The following is a 17,930-nucleotide window of genomic DNA, read 5'->3' as shown; positions in this document are numbered from 1 at the left end:
ATTAATATTGAATATTCAGTAATCTAGCACATTCTTCTGTTTTTGCCAAATCGTCAGGGAAATGTGTTCTTGGGTTGTTTTTTTTTCCACTTTCATTTTACTTGTTGGAGCACTCTTAGGCAACAAGACTCAGTCTGAAAAACACTTATTTAACCTTTTTGTAAAAGACCAGTACTACTTCAATGAGAAGTTTGTGTCATAGCCTAAATGTTTTGACATTGTTATAATTGCATTAGTTTACCAAAAATATAATATGATGAAATCAAGAAATGCAGAATTTGCCATCCCCTACTCAACTGCTTCGAAGAAATCATTAGGATGGAATGATAAAGTGCCTGCCAACGTGGGGGATCAGGACTCAAGAAATCCTGAACCCAAAGGTTTTTTCTTCATCCTTTCTAAGGCTGATGCAGCAGTGGCATCCCTGGGAAAGGAAATGGCAATTCCTGCTGAGAGGGATTCCTCCCCAAAAGACCCTATAGACAGGATGGTAGAAATCCTCATTAGACAGGATTTCCAAACTGCCTTTAGGAGCCTCACTGGCAATTTTTCTTTTTTTTTAAACCACAATATCCTGGTTGCAATAGCGTAAAGAAGCTTAGCCCCTCAGAACTATGCCAAATTTAAGTTAACAGTAAAGAAAAAAAAATCTCCTTCCAGTTCAGACAGTCACTATTACGGAGACCCATCCTGCCTTGGTTCTAAAATGGACTTGAGGGCATGATATCTCATTTAAGACATCTGGTGCTAATAGGCATCAGAAAAGTGGGTACAAGCGGTAGTGCAGCTGAGGTACTGTCTTGGGCTTCAGATTCTTCCACACCATGTTTTCATCTCCTCACTTCAAGCAATGACAAAAAGTATCAACTCATCCTGAAGGAAATCTTGTAGGCCCTACAGCTGGGGGCAGTAGAACTTGTCCCTCAAGAAAAGGTAACAAGGTTCTACTTTATTCGTCATAATATGAAAAAGCTCTGGAGGAGTCTGGGCTGTGTATGCTCAAAAGGCTGAAGGGGTTGATGAAGAAAACAAAAGTCAGGATGGAGACAGTCTTCCTCTCTCTGTAATCTCTCCAGGAAACCCCCTCATGTCAGTGGACCTGTCAGACTTACAAGATGACACTTTCATCAGCCAAGTCTTCATTCACCCATAGCAGTTGCTTTTTTTAGTACAAAATGTTACTCTTTGGTCTCACTTACTCCTCCAAGAGCGTTCACAAAAATATTAATAATAGACTAGATGGCTTGTCTAGGAATTTGTCTGTACCTAGTTATTAGATGGTATCTCTTTGTGACACAATTAACACTAATGGAGCTATTGCAGGGGTCTGTTCTCCATCATCTGAATAGGTGGGATAGAGTTTGCTTATATATCCCAGTTCCTAATACTTGGAATCTGATTGATTGGCTACTCAGTGATAAATTCTAAAATACATTGGATGTTCCTACAAGGTAAATGGCTCTTCTGGCCTCATGCCAGGCATTCCACCATCTCGGACTAAAAAGGAGTGTGGACAAAAAGGAATAACAGGCAAAGGAAATAAGATGTTTCAGCTCTTTGGGATTAGACCTCTGACCATGACACCTCATGCCTCCTCATTAAATAATGCCATAAATGCAGGCTCATCCAAGTCTTATGGTATTCAGGCTCTTTGGGACAACCTGTCTAGCCAAGCCAAAAGTTAGAAATGTCTTCCAGTAGATAGTGGAATATAGTATAAGACATTACTATTAAGAAGTGGACAAATCTGAACTGCCTCCAATATTTGGAAACAGAGGGGGACAGTATCCTGGAAGTCTTGGACTAGTTAGAGATCAGTCCCAAAAAGGAAGTAATCAAGTAACACATTGTCTATTTGTCACTAATGTAAGCTAATATCACCCTGAATTACACACACTAAGTAGATCTCATGAGTAAGAAAGTGCCATTTTTCCATTTGCTTTTTTGACAATAATTGTACTTTTGTGACATCCATAACAAAGTGGATAATTTGGTTCTAGAGCAGGTGATGAAATCTTTTTGAGACACCGATTTTTTTGAGAGTTAAAATTGAGTTTTACTCCCGGTGGGTAGTTTGTAAAATTATAAAAATAAATACTTCTGAAGATTTGCTTTACATTGACTTAGTTTTTAAGCCTTTGTTTGAAAAGGAGCTGAAAGATGGAAACAGTGACAAAGCTATATGTTCCCCGGGTCTTGTGACTTTTTCATCTACATAGTGTTTTTGGAGAAATTCGTCACTTCTCCAGTGGGTTTTTAATAGACTTGAAACCTGATTGTGTTCCAGTTTAAATCAATAGAAAAACTCCTATTAAATAAAATGGGAGCAGGCTCCTGTTTTGCTGCAGTCTTTGGCATAAGTGTGCTGAGGTAGACTTCGCTTAGAATTTCCTTGCTTTTATTTTTTTTTTTAATTAACTTTACCACAATTGTGTTACACAATTTAAAAAAAATGAAACTTTTGTCTTATGAAACTGACAGTAAGAGTTTTGCTTCATTTGGACACTACTATGGGCTTCATATGCTTAAGATTGTAGTGTCACCTACATTACCTAAGAGTATATTGGCACCATCAGAAAATACCATGAAAATTACCTACTGCAAATATCCACTGGCGATTTTTTCAAACTTAAATGTCTTGCTTTTTTGTGAAGTATTAAAGGTTTTAATCTGCTCTGAAGATATTAATTGCCCCAGTATTTTTGCACGTGAATTTTATTTTCTAGAAGTTGGGTTAAAAAAAACTGAAACAAGGTTCAAAGAGCACAGTTATCATAAAATGATTTAACTAGTTTTCAGCTTTTATTTTTGTTAAATGATTTTAGAATTGTAGATCTCTTAGACCTCAGTAAATTTTTTGGTGGACTTTGACCTTACCTTTGGCAGTGATATGAGCACAGATTTAATGCTGATAACCTCTGTCTAAACTAATTCTAATCAAGAGTCACCGGTGTTTAAAGTGAAAATGATTTGTAAAAGGAGTTTTTGCGTGTCAGCAGGTATTCCATCCAATCATTCATTGTTGATTTTATTGATTTAAACTGTTTTATGCAGCTCTCGTCATACTTAGTTTTGCTGTTAATGCAAACTTACATGTTTGTCTCTCCCCCTCCCCCACCTCCATTTGATAGGCTCAGCCTTTGAGGAAAGAACCTGAAATCATCACAGTAACATTAAAGAAACAAAATGGAATGGGCCTAAGCATTGTTGCTGCTAAGGTATGAAAACATATTGCAGTAAAATCATCAAGCGACCCTTTTTTTACTTAAACATTTCCTTAAACATGTCCTGGGAAAGTATATGTTGCATACCATATTTAGCCTGCTAGGTTCCTGACTATGAAATGCTGGTCTACACTCAACACACAGTATGAACAAAGTAAGAGAAACAACTATTTAAATCAGAAAATTTTAATATTGAAGTTGTCCTATAATGAATTTTTGGATTTAATTTTATAATTTGGCACTCTTAATATTGACTGTATCACAGTAATTGTTAAAATATTGCATTCATACTTGTATTTTTTTTTTTAAAGTTAAATATTGATGCCTCCAACCCTTTGTATTTGGATATTTTGGGTTTGAACTGAGTATGAAAAGATAATTAAAACCGATTCACTGTTAAAAAGTAGCAGAAACTCTTTAGGATAAGGAGTAATAAATGCCAATTTTTATGGAAGTGTTATTTTTATATGTATTACAATTTAAAAATGAGATAATAGAAAAATAAGATTCAAGTATGTAAATGGAAGTTTCTATCTACGCTGTGTAGTGAAGTGTTGTTCTGTGCACTGAAATTAGGTGCCTGTGATTTTAATTTGTTTTGTTATTTCATCTTATTGCTCTTTAAAATACTTTATGCAGAGTAGCTGTAGCAAGAGGAGGTTACCTTTTGAAAGTTTGCCTTATAAAGGGTACTGGCAATAGATTCATCTTGGCTCTGGTAACATAAAGAATGCACATATTACTCCAGCCACCAGATGGAGGGCTCTACCTATTGGCTAGGTCCGTTTATATGGGCTTTATGTAGCAGACACAACATTCTCTTGATTTTTCAGCTTAAATATTAGTGACTGATTTATTAATATAACTGTGGTGCCCAAAAGCCCCAATCATGAGTAGACCATGTACAAACCGATAGAGACAGTGTCTTTTTGCTGTGCAGTAGATGACCTGTGTCAAAACAATTAAGTCCCTTGTCCCAACGAGTTTACGTCCTAAAGATGCTTTTATCTGATGGCTTTTAAGCTGTCAAACATGATTGAGTTCTTGTAAAGATTCTTCTTTTTGCTGAAATTTTGCATATTTCAGAATGTGTTTCTGCTTGATGGTGTTGATTTGATTATTTTGTATTTATTTTTAATGTTCTGTTTCTGCCATGGGAGGGGGCTGGGGGGCTTTCAGGAGTATACACCTAATGATCATGTTGTGACTACAAGAAAATAATCTCGAAATTGGAGACTAAAAATTTTAATTTTGTGCTGTTGACATGTTAGTACAGTAGTAGTCTGAAAGACTAATAGTACATGAGTATTGAGAGTACTCCAATTTATCTTCACATCAGACTTCTGACTGCCAACTGAATTTCAGTTCAGTGTTTGCTTGAGATGGAATTGGAAATGAGAAGTGGAACTGTTTTATTAAATCGATGGGAAGTCCTAATTTAGCATGAAAAAACTTTCTCATGTAAGGAGGACCAGGGATATGAGATGGGGAAAATTGCAGTTTCCACTGGAACTGACTTCCCTGTCGGGCACAGTTTTCACTGGAAGCATACTCCTAATTTATAGCAGCAGTATACAACTGGACTACTGGCTGGTGTCAAAATAGGTTTTTTAAAAAGTTTATGCTTAAAAAATAATTCTCACCTCTCTGAAAATTAGTAAAAAGCAGATGTTCTGTCTCCTTATCCTGATGTTAATCCATGGATATGTAGAAAATATTTTTTGCCCAGCTAATATATATTTCAAATAGCAAAGTGAATAGTGAAATCTATGTTATGTGACTACTTAAGAAACCAGTAGAATATTGGCTGCATAAAAGAGATGGTCTTTCATTGAAAGCTGAATCAAATGGTCCTAGAAATAGAATGGAGATATTTTTCAAGTGGTTGCATAGAACAGAGAATTGCTTATTAGAGCTGCTTTTTTCAGTTTTCCTGTATGATCATAAAAGTAATAAAAGGTGCAAAAAAGTGTACAGGCAGTGCAATTTCCAAGGTTGTGTAGAAAAGAGCAATTCAAAGTAGGTAAATGGTATTTGAGAAGTTGTAACAGTGAACATACTCTCTCATTTTCTGTTACTTCCCTTAGCTATTGACTCTTGGTTTTTTCCAGTGGATTTCAGTCATATATTTTGCATTGATACAGAAATTGAAATTCTGGAATGAGGGAAGAATGTGGTTGTTTTGTGTTTGTTTGTTTTTTTCCCCTGCAGAAAACAAGGGGGGGGGGAGAGAGAGAGAGATGATATGTTTTGAAATTTGCCAGGTCTAAAAAAAATTATGCTGTGAAATGAAGTTCTTAAATGTATGGAATATCCAAAAAGACTTAGACGGCATGTGTCAGAGTGGAATTAATTTGGCGGTTGCACTTACACACCATTGTTAACATTTTGCAAATTGGTTTTGCAATATTTCTCTTCAAAATTGGAAAAGCGATTGACTTTCAAATAATAATGTAAAATTATATTTTATTGTAAGAAATGAAGACCTGTGTCAGAGGTGGAACTCTTGGGCCCTTAGATAATAGGAGTGCTTCAAAAAAGGCAATAAAAACTGAAAATTACAGTGATTTGTCAGTAGATGGCACTGTTACAAATAACGCAAGTATCAATTTACTCTGCTGGAGCTACTTTTATACTTCCAGTGCTAAAGTTTAAATTATGAATACAGCTCTGTCTCTGACTTCAGTGACAAAAGAACTGCATTCATTTCATTTCCAATCATCCCAGACGATTGGAAAAAGGCAAATATAGTGCCCATCTTTAAAAAGGGAAGGAGGAGAATCCAGGGCACTACAGACTGATCAGCCTGACCTGAGTCACTGGAAAAATCATGGAGCAGGTCCTCAAGGAACCCATTTTGAAGCAGTTGGAGGAGAGGAAGGTGAGCAGGAAAAGTCAACCAAGGGCAAGTCATGCCTGAGCAACCTGATTGCATTCTATGATGAGATAACTGGCTCTGTGGATATGGGGAAAGCGGTGGATGCCATATATTTTGACTTTGGCAAAGCTTTTGTTACGGTCTCCCACAGTATTCTTGCCAGCAAGTTAAAAAAGTATGGATTGGATGAATGGACTGTAAGGTGAATAGAAAGCTGGCCAGATTGTCAGGCTCAACAGAAGGTGATCAACGGCTGGATGTCTAGTTGGCAGCTGGTATCAAGCGGAGTGCTCCAGGAATGGGTCCTGGGGCCAGTTTTGTTCAGCATCTTCATTAATGATCTGGATGATGAGATAGATTGCACCCTCAGCAAGTTCGCAGATGACACTAAGCTGGGGGGAGAGGTGGATAGGGTCCAGAGTGACCTAGACAAATTGGAGGATTGGGCCAAAAGAAATCTGATGAGGTTCAACAAGGACAAGTGCTGAGTCCTGCACTTAAGATGGAAGAATCCCATGCACTGTTACAGGCTGGGGACCGACTTTCTAAGCGGCAGTTCTGCAGAAAAGGACCTGGGGATTACAGTGGACGAGAAGCTGGATATGTGTCAGCTGTGTGCCCTTGTTGCTAAGAAGGCTAACAGTATATTGTCCTGCATGAGTAGGAGCATTGCCAGCAGATCGAGGAAAGTGATTATTCCCCTCTATTTGGCACTGGAGAGGCCACATCTGGAGTATTGCGTCCAGTTATGGGCCCTCTACTACAGAAAGGATGTGGACAAATTGGAGAGAGTCCAGCGGAGAGCAGCAAAAATGATTAGGGGGCTGCGGCACACGATTTATGAGGAGAAGCTGAGGGAACTGGGCTTATTTAGTCTGCAGAAGAGAAGAGCGAGGGGGGATTTGATAGCAGCCTTCAACTACCTGAAGGGGAGTTCCAAAGAGGATGGAGCTCGGCTGTTCTCAGTGGTGTCCGATGACAGAACAAGGAGCAATGGTCTCAAGTTGCAGTGGGGGGAGGTCTAGGTTGGATAATAGGAAAAACTATTTCACTAGGAGGGTGGTGAAGCCCTGGAATGGGTTCCCTCCGGAGGTGGTGGAATCTCCATCCTTAGTGGTTTTTAAGGTCAGGCTTGACAAAGCCCTGGCTGGGATGATTTAGTTGGGGATTAGGTCCTGCTTTGAGCAGGGGATTGGACTAGATGACCTCCTGAGGTCTCTTCCAACCCTAATCTTCTATGCTTCATAAAGGAGGGAAGGGAGTGCTGTGCCATCTCAACACTGACCTCTCTCACTTATTGAGTGAAACTGGTTAGCTTTGAAGGGACTCCTGTTTGGTCAACATTTGCCAGTCAGAAGATGACTGTAATGCAAGGTTACAGGCATTTTTGGAGAAGAGAGGGAAGTGTGCAGGTTCTCAGATTGGTGAAGAAAATGAAATTCTTTTCACTCTGCATTTCTTTCCCCCTTCCCAAAAACATTAACTACTTTCCCCCCTCAAATCAGAGTGAAACATTTAAATAACGTATGAAGTAGGTCATATTTTTAAAATGTTAAAATTCCCTTCTTGGCTCATACCATATATTCAAAACTTCATATTTCAAGGAATTAAAATCCATGGAAGTTAAGGAGACATAATGGAAAACTTGCAAAACTTTTACTAATTAAGAACACAAAGACTTTAGTGGCACAGTCCATTGTCACTTCTTCCTACAGAAAGAATTCTCTGCTATCTCAAAGGATAGTCTGTTCAGGTCAAACCTAAAGTTGTAAGGAAAAGTAACAGAATTTGCACTGAAATTTGCTGGACCTGCTTGTCCTTATGGTGGAGTTCAGTCTGTAATACACGGGATTGCAAACCCATGTTAAGTTAAGAAGGTGTGAAACAAGGAATATAAGAATGAAAACATTTATATAGTCACTGAGAAGCAGTTTATTTGGTCCTCTTTCCACTTAATCAGAGTCTACAATATCAACAGCATTTCTTTTAATTTCAATTTTAATGTTTTAACTGGGTACATTATTCTGACCCCCCAAACAATTATAAATGTGATTCAAAATTGGCCCTACCCTTCAACTTGTGTAATTTTACATTATAAATGAATGGTATGTTTGTCAACACAGCTTTTGAGAAACCATGTAACAAACAAGTGTGCATGTACAATGAATGAAAACAAATGTTAGTAATGAAACACCTGTTTTGAGCTTATAAGAGTTTATTAAAATGATTAAGAGTTAGAAAAAATACCTTGGAATGTCTTTTAAAACTATGAATAGTTGTATTCTGATTAAAAAGCTTAAATTATACAGGTTGTCCAGTGTTATCCAGCAAGTCTAACTGCTGCTCCACCACTATTGTAATGTTGCATATTTTTCTGTAGTAAAGCCTGTTGTAATCGTGCCTCAAATAGCATCAGAGGGGCATTGATTTTTAGGGAGATGGGAGTGGTTGAGCATCAGTGGCAGTACTGATTTTTGCGGTTGTGTGCAGAATTTGGTTGCTCTAACCCTGAAAGATGTTGTGATGTTAAAAGCTGCCTGACTCTCAACCACATTGCGGTTACTTTTTATGCAATCCAGATGATTTGGAAGCAGAATGTGCATGCAGTTTACTTTAAAAATATATCACTTTGGGGGGTGGGGAGGTTAGCATGTGACGACGTACCCATCTGTGGGCCAGCACATTACTTCCTGTTTAATTTGGAGGTTTTTTGTCTTTTGTACAAGAGGTCCCTTTTTGTTTTTCTATCAGTTTTCAAAGTTTAATAATGCTCCTAAAGTAAATGAAAGTCAGAGCCGCATAAGTGATTACGTAAGAGTCTGAATATTGTATTGGTTATAGCTAGTGTTGATAAATGCCATACAGTGTCATAGCGTCCAGCTCAGAATTATCTTGATGGGTGTCTTGGAAAACCCAGGAGACTGTAGTGTTGGTTGCTGTTGAGGGCTGAGAGAGAAGTGGAGAATTGTTTGTTGCTGGTTTTTTTTTCTTTTAAGGATCTGTAGTCCCGGAGATCAAAATGTGGTTTTCTGTTGTTGGAAGAACAGAATCCATGGTAAGTTTTGTTCAGAGTTCTATTTGGAACTGTTTTGCTGTAAAGTTTTAAATGTTATACTTGTACTCTTGCTTGTTTAAACCTGTCTGTAGGTATTTGTTCTTGTAGCAGCTATTTAATGTAGCATGCAGTTACACAGTTGGGGTAGTGGCTAACTTTTCAAAAATTAGAAGGGGAAAAAATTTTAATTTTAAGTACTTTTCTTTCTATGCACTTCTCAAAAGAAAGACTTGTGGTAGTGACAGTTTTAGATTTTTACTGTTTAAGTAACAGCACTGATTGCAACTATTTTACTTTAAAAGAGCATGAATAGCATGACTTATGATGTCTGCTTGTCATATTAATTGGCTTTAATCCAGATTCCTCTAAAAGTCCCTGTTTACCATTTATAAAGTGTTGTAAGAATAATTAAAATTGACATCCTAAACAGTACTTCTGAGAGATTTTAATATTTCGTGGACCTGGTCTGTGACTAGAATAACTAACAGACCTAGAAAATGTGCTCCAGTGAGTCAAACTATTTCTTGAATTTAAGGTATATTTACAGAGTGGAGAAATTTAGATTGATACTGTACAAAACAAGGCAGGATTTCAACATCTTCTGTGAGCACAGTAGAACAAAAATTGTTTAGAAGAAGCTGCTGATTAATTAACACAACCAGTGTGTGAAGACTGACTTAAACATATTGTGTTTTTGTACTTCGAAGGATATGGGACTTTTCTCTTCCGTTTATTAAAATTGGTCATTTGTTACAGCCACAAGAAAACTGACTCAGGAAAAACATTTTTCAAAACACAAATAAGTGTATTTTTCTGTAAAAATATGGTAATTGGATAAAGTATTTCCATTGAAATAAAGTGACCAGCTGATGGATATACAGGCTTTTAAAAAAAATTACAAGAATTTCAGAATCTGAACAAGACAGATTTTGCCATTAGATACTGTAGAAAAAGGCATTACCTTTCTAAAACAGATTATTTTGATTATGTAACTTTGTTTTTTTAAGGTTGAATTAATCAGAATATGGGATAAGACATTTTAGACTAGAAAATAAATTGATTGTATTAAATAATCAGTTAGTTGTACTAACTGCTACTGGTTCTTTAGCCCAATAAATTACATCAGTATAAGTTGGTGGTGTAAAAAGGGGCTGAAATGGGATTGATTTTAATATCAGGAATTTTGAATATATTGTGGGATATCTATGCAAATCAGAAATTTTTTTCTGATATTTCACATGTGGTGTAGATAACTTGTTTGTTAGGCAATCCAGAATTATCTGACTTACTAAAAAAAACTTTCAGAGTATCCGTGTTAGTCTGTATCCGCAAAAAGAACTTTAAAATCGGATTCTTCTGTCACCAATAGTACTTTTAGGATCTGAACTTCTCCAGTATATGCTGACAAATATGTATGAGTATATTTATCATGACTTAGCAAACTACAAAGCATTGGTATACTTTTGTACGGTTCATTATTTCATTGTTCATACAAGCTTCTCTTCTGGTAGAATTCTAGTGTTTAGGCATCCTGGGGATGTGGATAGACTTATACTTGATCAGTCTGTACGTTAGTTTACATGCCTAAAGCAAATCTTGTGTATTATTTGATGTTATTGAGCAAAGAAGGTTTTTCTGGTGCCTATTATTTCAGATCAGGCATCTCAACTACCTATGCTTCTTAATAACTTTTTAGAACCTAGAGCATTTCGTTAGCATTATCACCACAGGGTTTTTGTTTTTTCATGCCTCGGTCTCCTAGAAGTAAGTAATTACGGAAGCTGCCAGTTTAGTTCATGCCATGGGACATACAAATAAGCAGCTAACATGGTGCTAAGTGACTTGCTTCCTGCCACCCCATCATTTTCCAGCGTTTTTTATAGCTTCTGGTACTGAGGGAAGTTCCATGATAGGTAACTGCTTCCTACTTCTTTATCTTATAAGCTTATGGCACCATGGCGGCTTGCGCTCGCGCGCGCTCTCTCCCCCTCCCCCCAAACCCCCTTTATCTGAGGCCACAGATAGGGTTGCCAACTTTCTAGTCGCTCAAAACCAAACACCCTAGCCCCGCCACGACTCACTACATTCCTCACTCACTTTCACTGGGCTGGGGCAGGGGGTTGGGGTGCAGGAGAGGGTGAGGGCTCTAACTGGGGGTGCGGGCTCTGGGGTGGGGCCAGTAATGAGGGGTGTGGAAGGGGGTGAGGGCTCTGGGCTGGGGGTGCTGGCTCTGGGGTGGGGCCAGGGATGAGGGGTTCAGGGTATGGGAGCGGGCTTGGGGCAGGGGTGTGGGGGAGTGAGGGCTCTGGCTTGGTGATGAGGGGTTTGGGGTGCAGGAGGGTGCTCTGGGGCAGGGGGGTCTCAGGGTTGGGGTGTGGTGGCTCCCAGTCAGCAGCACAGCAGGGGGGACTAAGGCAGGCTGCCTGCCTGCCTTGGCACCCGTGCTGCGTGCACCCCAGAAGCAGCCAGCAGGTCTGGGTCCTAGGTGGGGAGGGGGAGGGCAGGAGGCTCCATGGGCTGCTCTCACCGGTTCCTGGCCAATGGGAATGCAGAGCCAGAGCTCAGGGTGGGGGCAGTGCATGGAGCCCCATGGCCTTGCCCCCCGCCTAGAAGCCAGATCTGCTGGCCACTTCCAGGCTGCAGTGCGGTGCCAGCCAGGACAGGTAGGGAAGGACTAGCCTGCCTTAGCGCTGCAGCACTGCCGAATGGACTCTTAATGGCCCGGTCAGCGGTGCTGACCAGAACCACCAGGGTCCCTTTTCCACTGGGTGTTCCAGTTAAAAATCAGACATCTGGTCACCCTAGCCACAGATCTGATCCAGCTGGACAAGTAAGATTTCACTCAATGTAAGTTTCGACTATATATTGCAAATGGGTCACCCAGATGTTTGTTTTAATGTCGTCTGCTGGGAAAGCACTTCTCCCTGGAGCTAAGCTCCTTGCAAAACCAGGTGGATATGCCAATTCTACCTGTGCAATAATAGCTTCAGTATTCAGGCACTTACTAGTATACACAAAATATTTTATTTCATTCTGATTGCTTCCTTTCCCTCCCCACTCCAAAGACTGCAGCATGTTGGAAGGAGGAAAACCACAAAGGAAGAATCCAAGGATCACAGTCTATTTAGGGTGTTCTGTTTTTTAATTAAGACAGTCACAAACAGATTACATCTGTTGTAAGTACAGAAGAATAGGTGTGTGGGGAAGCTGCTCAATTTATTGTGCAATAGAAACAGCATTCAAAGGTTTTTCCTGTTGATTAAGCCGGAGGGGAAGGGGGCATAGTAAGTGTAGAAGGTTTAACTGGTATTCATCTACTAGGTTTGATCAACTTTGGCATTAAAGAAATTTATTTTTCATAAGCCTTTTAGCTACGCACAGTAAACAATAGTTTAAACAAGGTGGGTTTAATTGGACCAGCTTCTTTTGGACAACTTTATTGGACCTATCAAGATCCATGGGGTCCTATACATGCCTATTACAACTTGTAGTGTACCTCATCCAATGCACTAAATGCCCCCAACAACAAATATGTGTGTGAAACCAGACAATTACTACATTCTCAAATGAACTTGCACAGAAAAATTATAAAAAAACAAAACCACCATGTCACCTGTGGGCGAACACTTTTCACAAAATGATCTCTCTATATCTGATCTCTCAGTCCTTGTCCTCAAAGGAAACCAGCACAACGCTTTCAAAAGATGAGCCTGAGAACTTAAATTCATAACTCTGCTAGACACCAAAAATCATTGACTTAATAAAGATACTGGACTTATGGCTCATTGCAACAGTCTATAACTCACTAACACTACTTTATCATATGACGGTAAAGGTGTTAACTGCTTATCTGTTTCATTAATGTATTTAGCTGTGACACTGAGTTTCCCAGATCTGAAGAAGAGCTCTTGTGTAAGATCAAAAGCTTGTCTCTGTCACCAACAGAAGTTGGTCCATTAAAAGATAGTACGTCACCCACCTTGTATCTTGAATATCCTGGGACCAGTGCCACTGGAATAACACTGCAAATAGTAATACTATAGCATCCTGATTGTGATTTCTCTCATTCTTGAGGATCTCAAAGTATATTACACAAGATCTATCAATTATTCCTAAAGAAATAGCTTCTGTCACCAGTGAAAAGTAGTCTCAGCTGGTCTGGAAATTGTTAGCTGTTTAGCAGGACCCAGCAACATTACATGTGACTTTAAACTCCGTCCATCTAAAACTGTCCACCTGAATTGAGATGGGTAGAATGTAATTATCTCAAGTTCGGTTTCAACACCAGGGGCTAAAACCCATGTCTTGAAAAAAGTGCTCTGGAATATTTGGATTGTACAACAGAGGTCCTGCCCAATTAATGTCACACCCACAAGGTAGCACCTCCAACCATTAATTATGGCTCAGGCATTAGTTTAGTTCAGTTCAGTACTGACTCACAAGGGAAAAGTGTCACTGAATCAGTAGTAGTATCATTTCTGGTAAATGGCTTGACTCCAAATATCTCAGTGCTTTACAGATCTGAATATTAGTTGAAAGTGTATGTTAAAGTTTACTAACTGAGGACTTTACCTTTAAGCTCAAAGGGTCTCAACAAATAATCAATTTTTGTATTTTGAAAGTTCATAATTTGAGGTAAGTGAAGGGTTTCATGCAGATTTATATTTTAGATTTCTGTTGCAAAAGCTGGGGAATACTAAATAACATATCTGCCATGTGAAAGAGGGTTTTTCATGAAGGTTTAGAAAAGATTAAGTCCACTTGAAGTATTTTTCTCCTCTCACTTTTTCTTTTTTCTCCCATGTCTTTTAAAGTGGGAGTAAAATTCAGGTAGGCAAAACACCCATTGCATACTCAGCTTTAATTTCTGAAATCCAGATTCCTTAGCAATTAGAGAGAAATAGTGGTATTTTTCATCAATGAAGAGGTTATTTGGAACGGATTGATTTCCAGATGGGTGCGATTTAGTGCTGAGACAAAGATGATATGGCACCTAAATCAATGTACTTTTGTCTACATCAGTAGATATCACCTGCAAAATAACATCTACCTAACAAATTAGAATTAATAGCAAGGCAGTTAAATCAGATGGAAACCAAAACCAGGTAAAAATTTAAGCTAAGAATGAAGGAAAATAAGATATGTTTGATACTGTTTTTAATAGAAGAAAAGCATAATTTTTTAGAGATGTAAAGGTTATTCTTTTCTTTTCTATCTACTTTGAGAAGCAAGTCTTATGAAAATGTAGGTGAAGTCCAGTTAACTTACTCTTTTGTGCTTGAACCTGTAGTGTTTTCACTGGAAATTTTTTTTATAACAAATTAACAAATACCTAGTGTGAAATCATGGTTTCATTAAAGTCAATGACAGAACTTGCACTGATTTAGCCCTGCTTTTTATTCCCTTCTCCTTGGGATTGTAAACACTGAATATGCTTCAGCAGATTCATTGGGTGTTTTTGAACTCTAAGAAATTGTGCATGTATGAACTGTGGCATTTTTCCAGCTCTTTAGGGGGGTTGAATTTGTCTGTCTTTCAACCCCGCACTACTTAGTATTTTAACAAAAGTATGTTCAAATGGTCATTGTCATCCAGGTGCATTGTGTGTCTCTTCCAGCTGGTGACGTTGTTTGGTGGTAGTGTTTGAATACCTTTTAGTTTTACTGGAGGAGGTTTTTTTGCTTACAACTGTACTTTCTCCAATTCCTAAAATGTTTCTGGTTTTTTCAAGGGAGGGGGAAACAAAAGTTTGCATATGTGGAGCATGAGTCAGTTTCAAAAATCAGTATTTTTTTTGAAGAGCACCACATGAAACAAAGCAGCTGTAGCCACAATTAAAGGAAGCAGTTTTACATACAGCAAGCTGGTTCACCTCATTTATATTTGGAGATTATATGGAGTGTGGTTTAGAGTATTTTGTCTAATGTTGCTAGATTTCCAAAGTTGAAATTGGACTTGGGGGGACTGAACTTCCTCTGCCAAAGAGTTTTTGACCTTCAAATACAAGAGATTCCTTTTGTCCTCATTTTAAATGTATAATCAGTAGTTACTGAGTTCGTTTTCTCCCCTCCCCCCCCTTCTCCTGACCTGATGGCAAATTAAAAAATGTCAGGGTCACAACGTGTTCTGTACATAGATAAGCAGATTTACATGCTTACATTCTTGACCAAGGCTGACCTGTGAAATCATACAACTTTGGGGGAATGTGGGTGTGTGGTTTTTCAGAAGCCTTTCCTTTATACTTCATAGTAAGTGCATATGTAAACCAGCTGGAGTGTTTTAGTAAACTGGTGTACTCGTAGAATGCTTATAAATATAGCTTATTTAAATACTTGTAGACTTACTGCTTGCCAGACAAGTCAGGCTGAGACTGATTCTCCTGCATAAACTTGCCTTTAAGGATGTTTATAAAACTTCTGATCTTCTGTATAAGCTTACAGAGATTGGAAAATGAGAATTAGTCTTGATGACACCAGTGAATACTACTGTTTCAGAGGTGGTGGGAAGAATGGAGTAAAAATCTAGCTATCAAGCCTGGACTCTTTTATCATAGAGGAGAAGTTATATTGGTTTGCTAAAATGTTCTAGTTACACAGATTATTTTGTATCCCTGAAAATATGCTCAGTTACTATAATGCACAAAAAATCTAATCCAAAGATACACATAAAAAGTTTTTTATTTTTTTCTTTTCTTCTGTATTATAATATCCTCATTTATGAAGCATCCTGAAAGCAAGTAAGATTTTAATTATAAATTCAGTTGAGTAGATTGATCATCTAACACATTTCAGATTAATCTAAATTAAATGTAATAAAATAAGGCTTGTTTTAAACTATTCTTCAAATCACTTATTTTAGGACTAGGCTTACTCCAAGCAAAAGTTTTGTGATTAATCCTTTCAGAAATCCATTTCAAATAGCATGGTTTTTTATTATAAAAAAATTGATTTAGTCAATGTGTTATGCTCTTATATCTACGTTCCTTTCTGTATCATTCCCTCTTTCCTTCCCAAATAGGTTGTAAAAAAAATTCTCCATGACAAGAACAAACAATTTTATTCCCATGGCTGAATGGTGTGCAGAGTGCATACCAATTATTCTACTCACTTTTTAAAATATTTGTGGTGTTATTTTCTTTATCTTCTTTTGGAATGTTTTCTGAAATATATATTTCCTGTAGATAACGTTCATGATTGTCATTAACAAAAAGGCAGGGTGCCCATCAGACTTCTGATTAACAAAGCTCTTTTGCCTTATGGACTTCTGGCTTGATACGTAAGCCTGATCTTTTCAACCATTTCAATGGGAATAATACTCAGGGAATGATTGGAGAATTGGGCTCAATACAACTTCAGATGTTTCAATTATATAATAATTGGAAAATTTAGATATCTTTTATTTTAAAGTTGTTTCCCCAGAATACTAAGCATGTGAATTCTCAAACCATTGAAAGATATCATGGAGTTAAAGCAGAAATCTTCAAGTCCTCTCTCAAGTCACTTGTAAAATTTGAATATATTTCCTGTAACCTAAAGTAGATGTTAATACAGTAACATACTGTAGTAACATAATTCATGTGTGTATTAATGTTTTGCACTCTGTAATCAAGCATAATTCTTAGCTTTACCAGTTTTATTGGCATTTTTAACTGAATAGAAAGCAAGGTGTGTGAAGCTGAACAGGTATAGGCAAACAATAGTTGTCTAAAACTTGTAGCAACGAAGCATTGCCATTAATTATCTGCAGAAATACAGGTTTAGCTACAGTACCTGCATATGCAAATATATTCTACAGATGCCTAAGTTCACATGTTTGAGACTGTCTAATGCTAGCTTTCTGATCATTTCTTCTGTCACCTGGAAAAAAATTTCCATAGTATTTTTCATAATGTTTAGTTCTAACCATAGAAATACCGAAATTAAAATTGGGAAAACTCTGTTAAGTCATCTAGTCCATCTGCTGACAACACCGGACCCAGTGAAATGCTGTGGACCCAGTGAAATGATCACCACGTATTTGGTCTGTGCCATTGCACAGTTTTATTAAGAACATAGGAATGGCCCTAGTGGGTCAGACCAAAGGTCCATCTAGCCCAGTATTCGGTCTTCTGACAGTGGCCAGTGCCAGATGCCCCAGAGGGAATGAAGAGATCAGGTAATCATCAAGTGATCCATCCCCTGTCGCTCACTCTCAGCTTCTGGCAAACAGAAGCTGTGGACACCATTCCTGTCCATCCTGGCTAATAGCCATTGATGGACCTACCCTCCATGAATTTATCTAGTTCTTTTTTGAACCCTATTATCATCTGGGCCTTCACCACATCCTCTGGCAAGGAGTTCAATAGGTTGACTGTGCGTTGTGTGAAGAAATACTTCCTTTTATTTGTTTTAAACCTGCTGCCTATTAATTTCATTTGGTGACCCCTAGTTCTTGTGTTATGAGAAGTCGTAAACAACACTTCCTTATCTACTTTCTCTACACCAGTCATGATTTTATAGACCTCAATCATATCTCCCCTTAGCCGTCTCTTTTTCAAGCTGAAAAGTCCTAGTCTTATTAATCTCTTCTCATACGGAAGCCGTTCAATACCCCTAATCATTTTCGTTGCCCTCTTCTGAACCTTTTCCAATTCCAATATATTAAGACAAGTTACTAGTGCCTGAGGGGTAGAGATACTCCTTGCAAATGACCTTAGGAGTGCACACTTGTCCTCACTACCATTTTCTTAACTGAACATAAACTATGCAGTCCCACTTTGATGAACTGTACTGGA

The 17,930-nt window shown here is 38.2% G+C and overlaps 1 protein-coding gene across 16 annotated transcripts in view; it reads left to right on the top strand.

The window, feature by feature from the left end:
* Positions 1-17,930, top strand: part of AFDN (afadin, adherens junction formation factor) — a 220,145-nt gene that overhangs the window by 156,816 nt on the left and 45,399 nt on the right. For all 16 annotated transcript variants that reach the window (XM_054021691.1, XM_054021692.1, XM_054021690.1 and 13 more), the window contains one exon: positions 3,132-3,218. In XM_054021691.1, coding sequence (XP_053877666.1) covers positions 3,132-3,218 — 87 coding nt within the window. The remainder of the gene's footprint in view (positions 1-3,131; positions 3,219-17,930) is intronic.

This window comes from Malaclemys terrapin, chromosome 3 (genome assembly GCF_027887155.1).
Source record: "Malaclemys terrapin pileata isolate rMalTer1 chromosome 3, rMalTer1.hap1, whole genome shotgun sequence".
In the NCBI taxonomy this organism is placed as follows: Eukaryota; Metazoa; Chordata; order Testudines; family Emydidae; genus Malaclemys; species Malaclemys terrapin.
The sequence above is the reverse complement of the archived record's forward strand: the minus strand, read 5'-3'. Positions and strand labels throughout refer to the sequence as shown.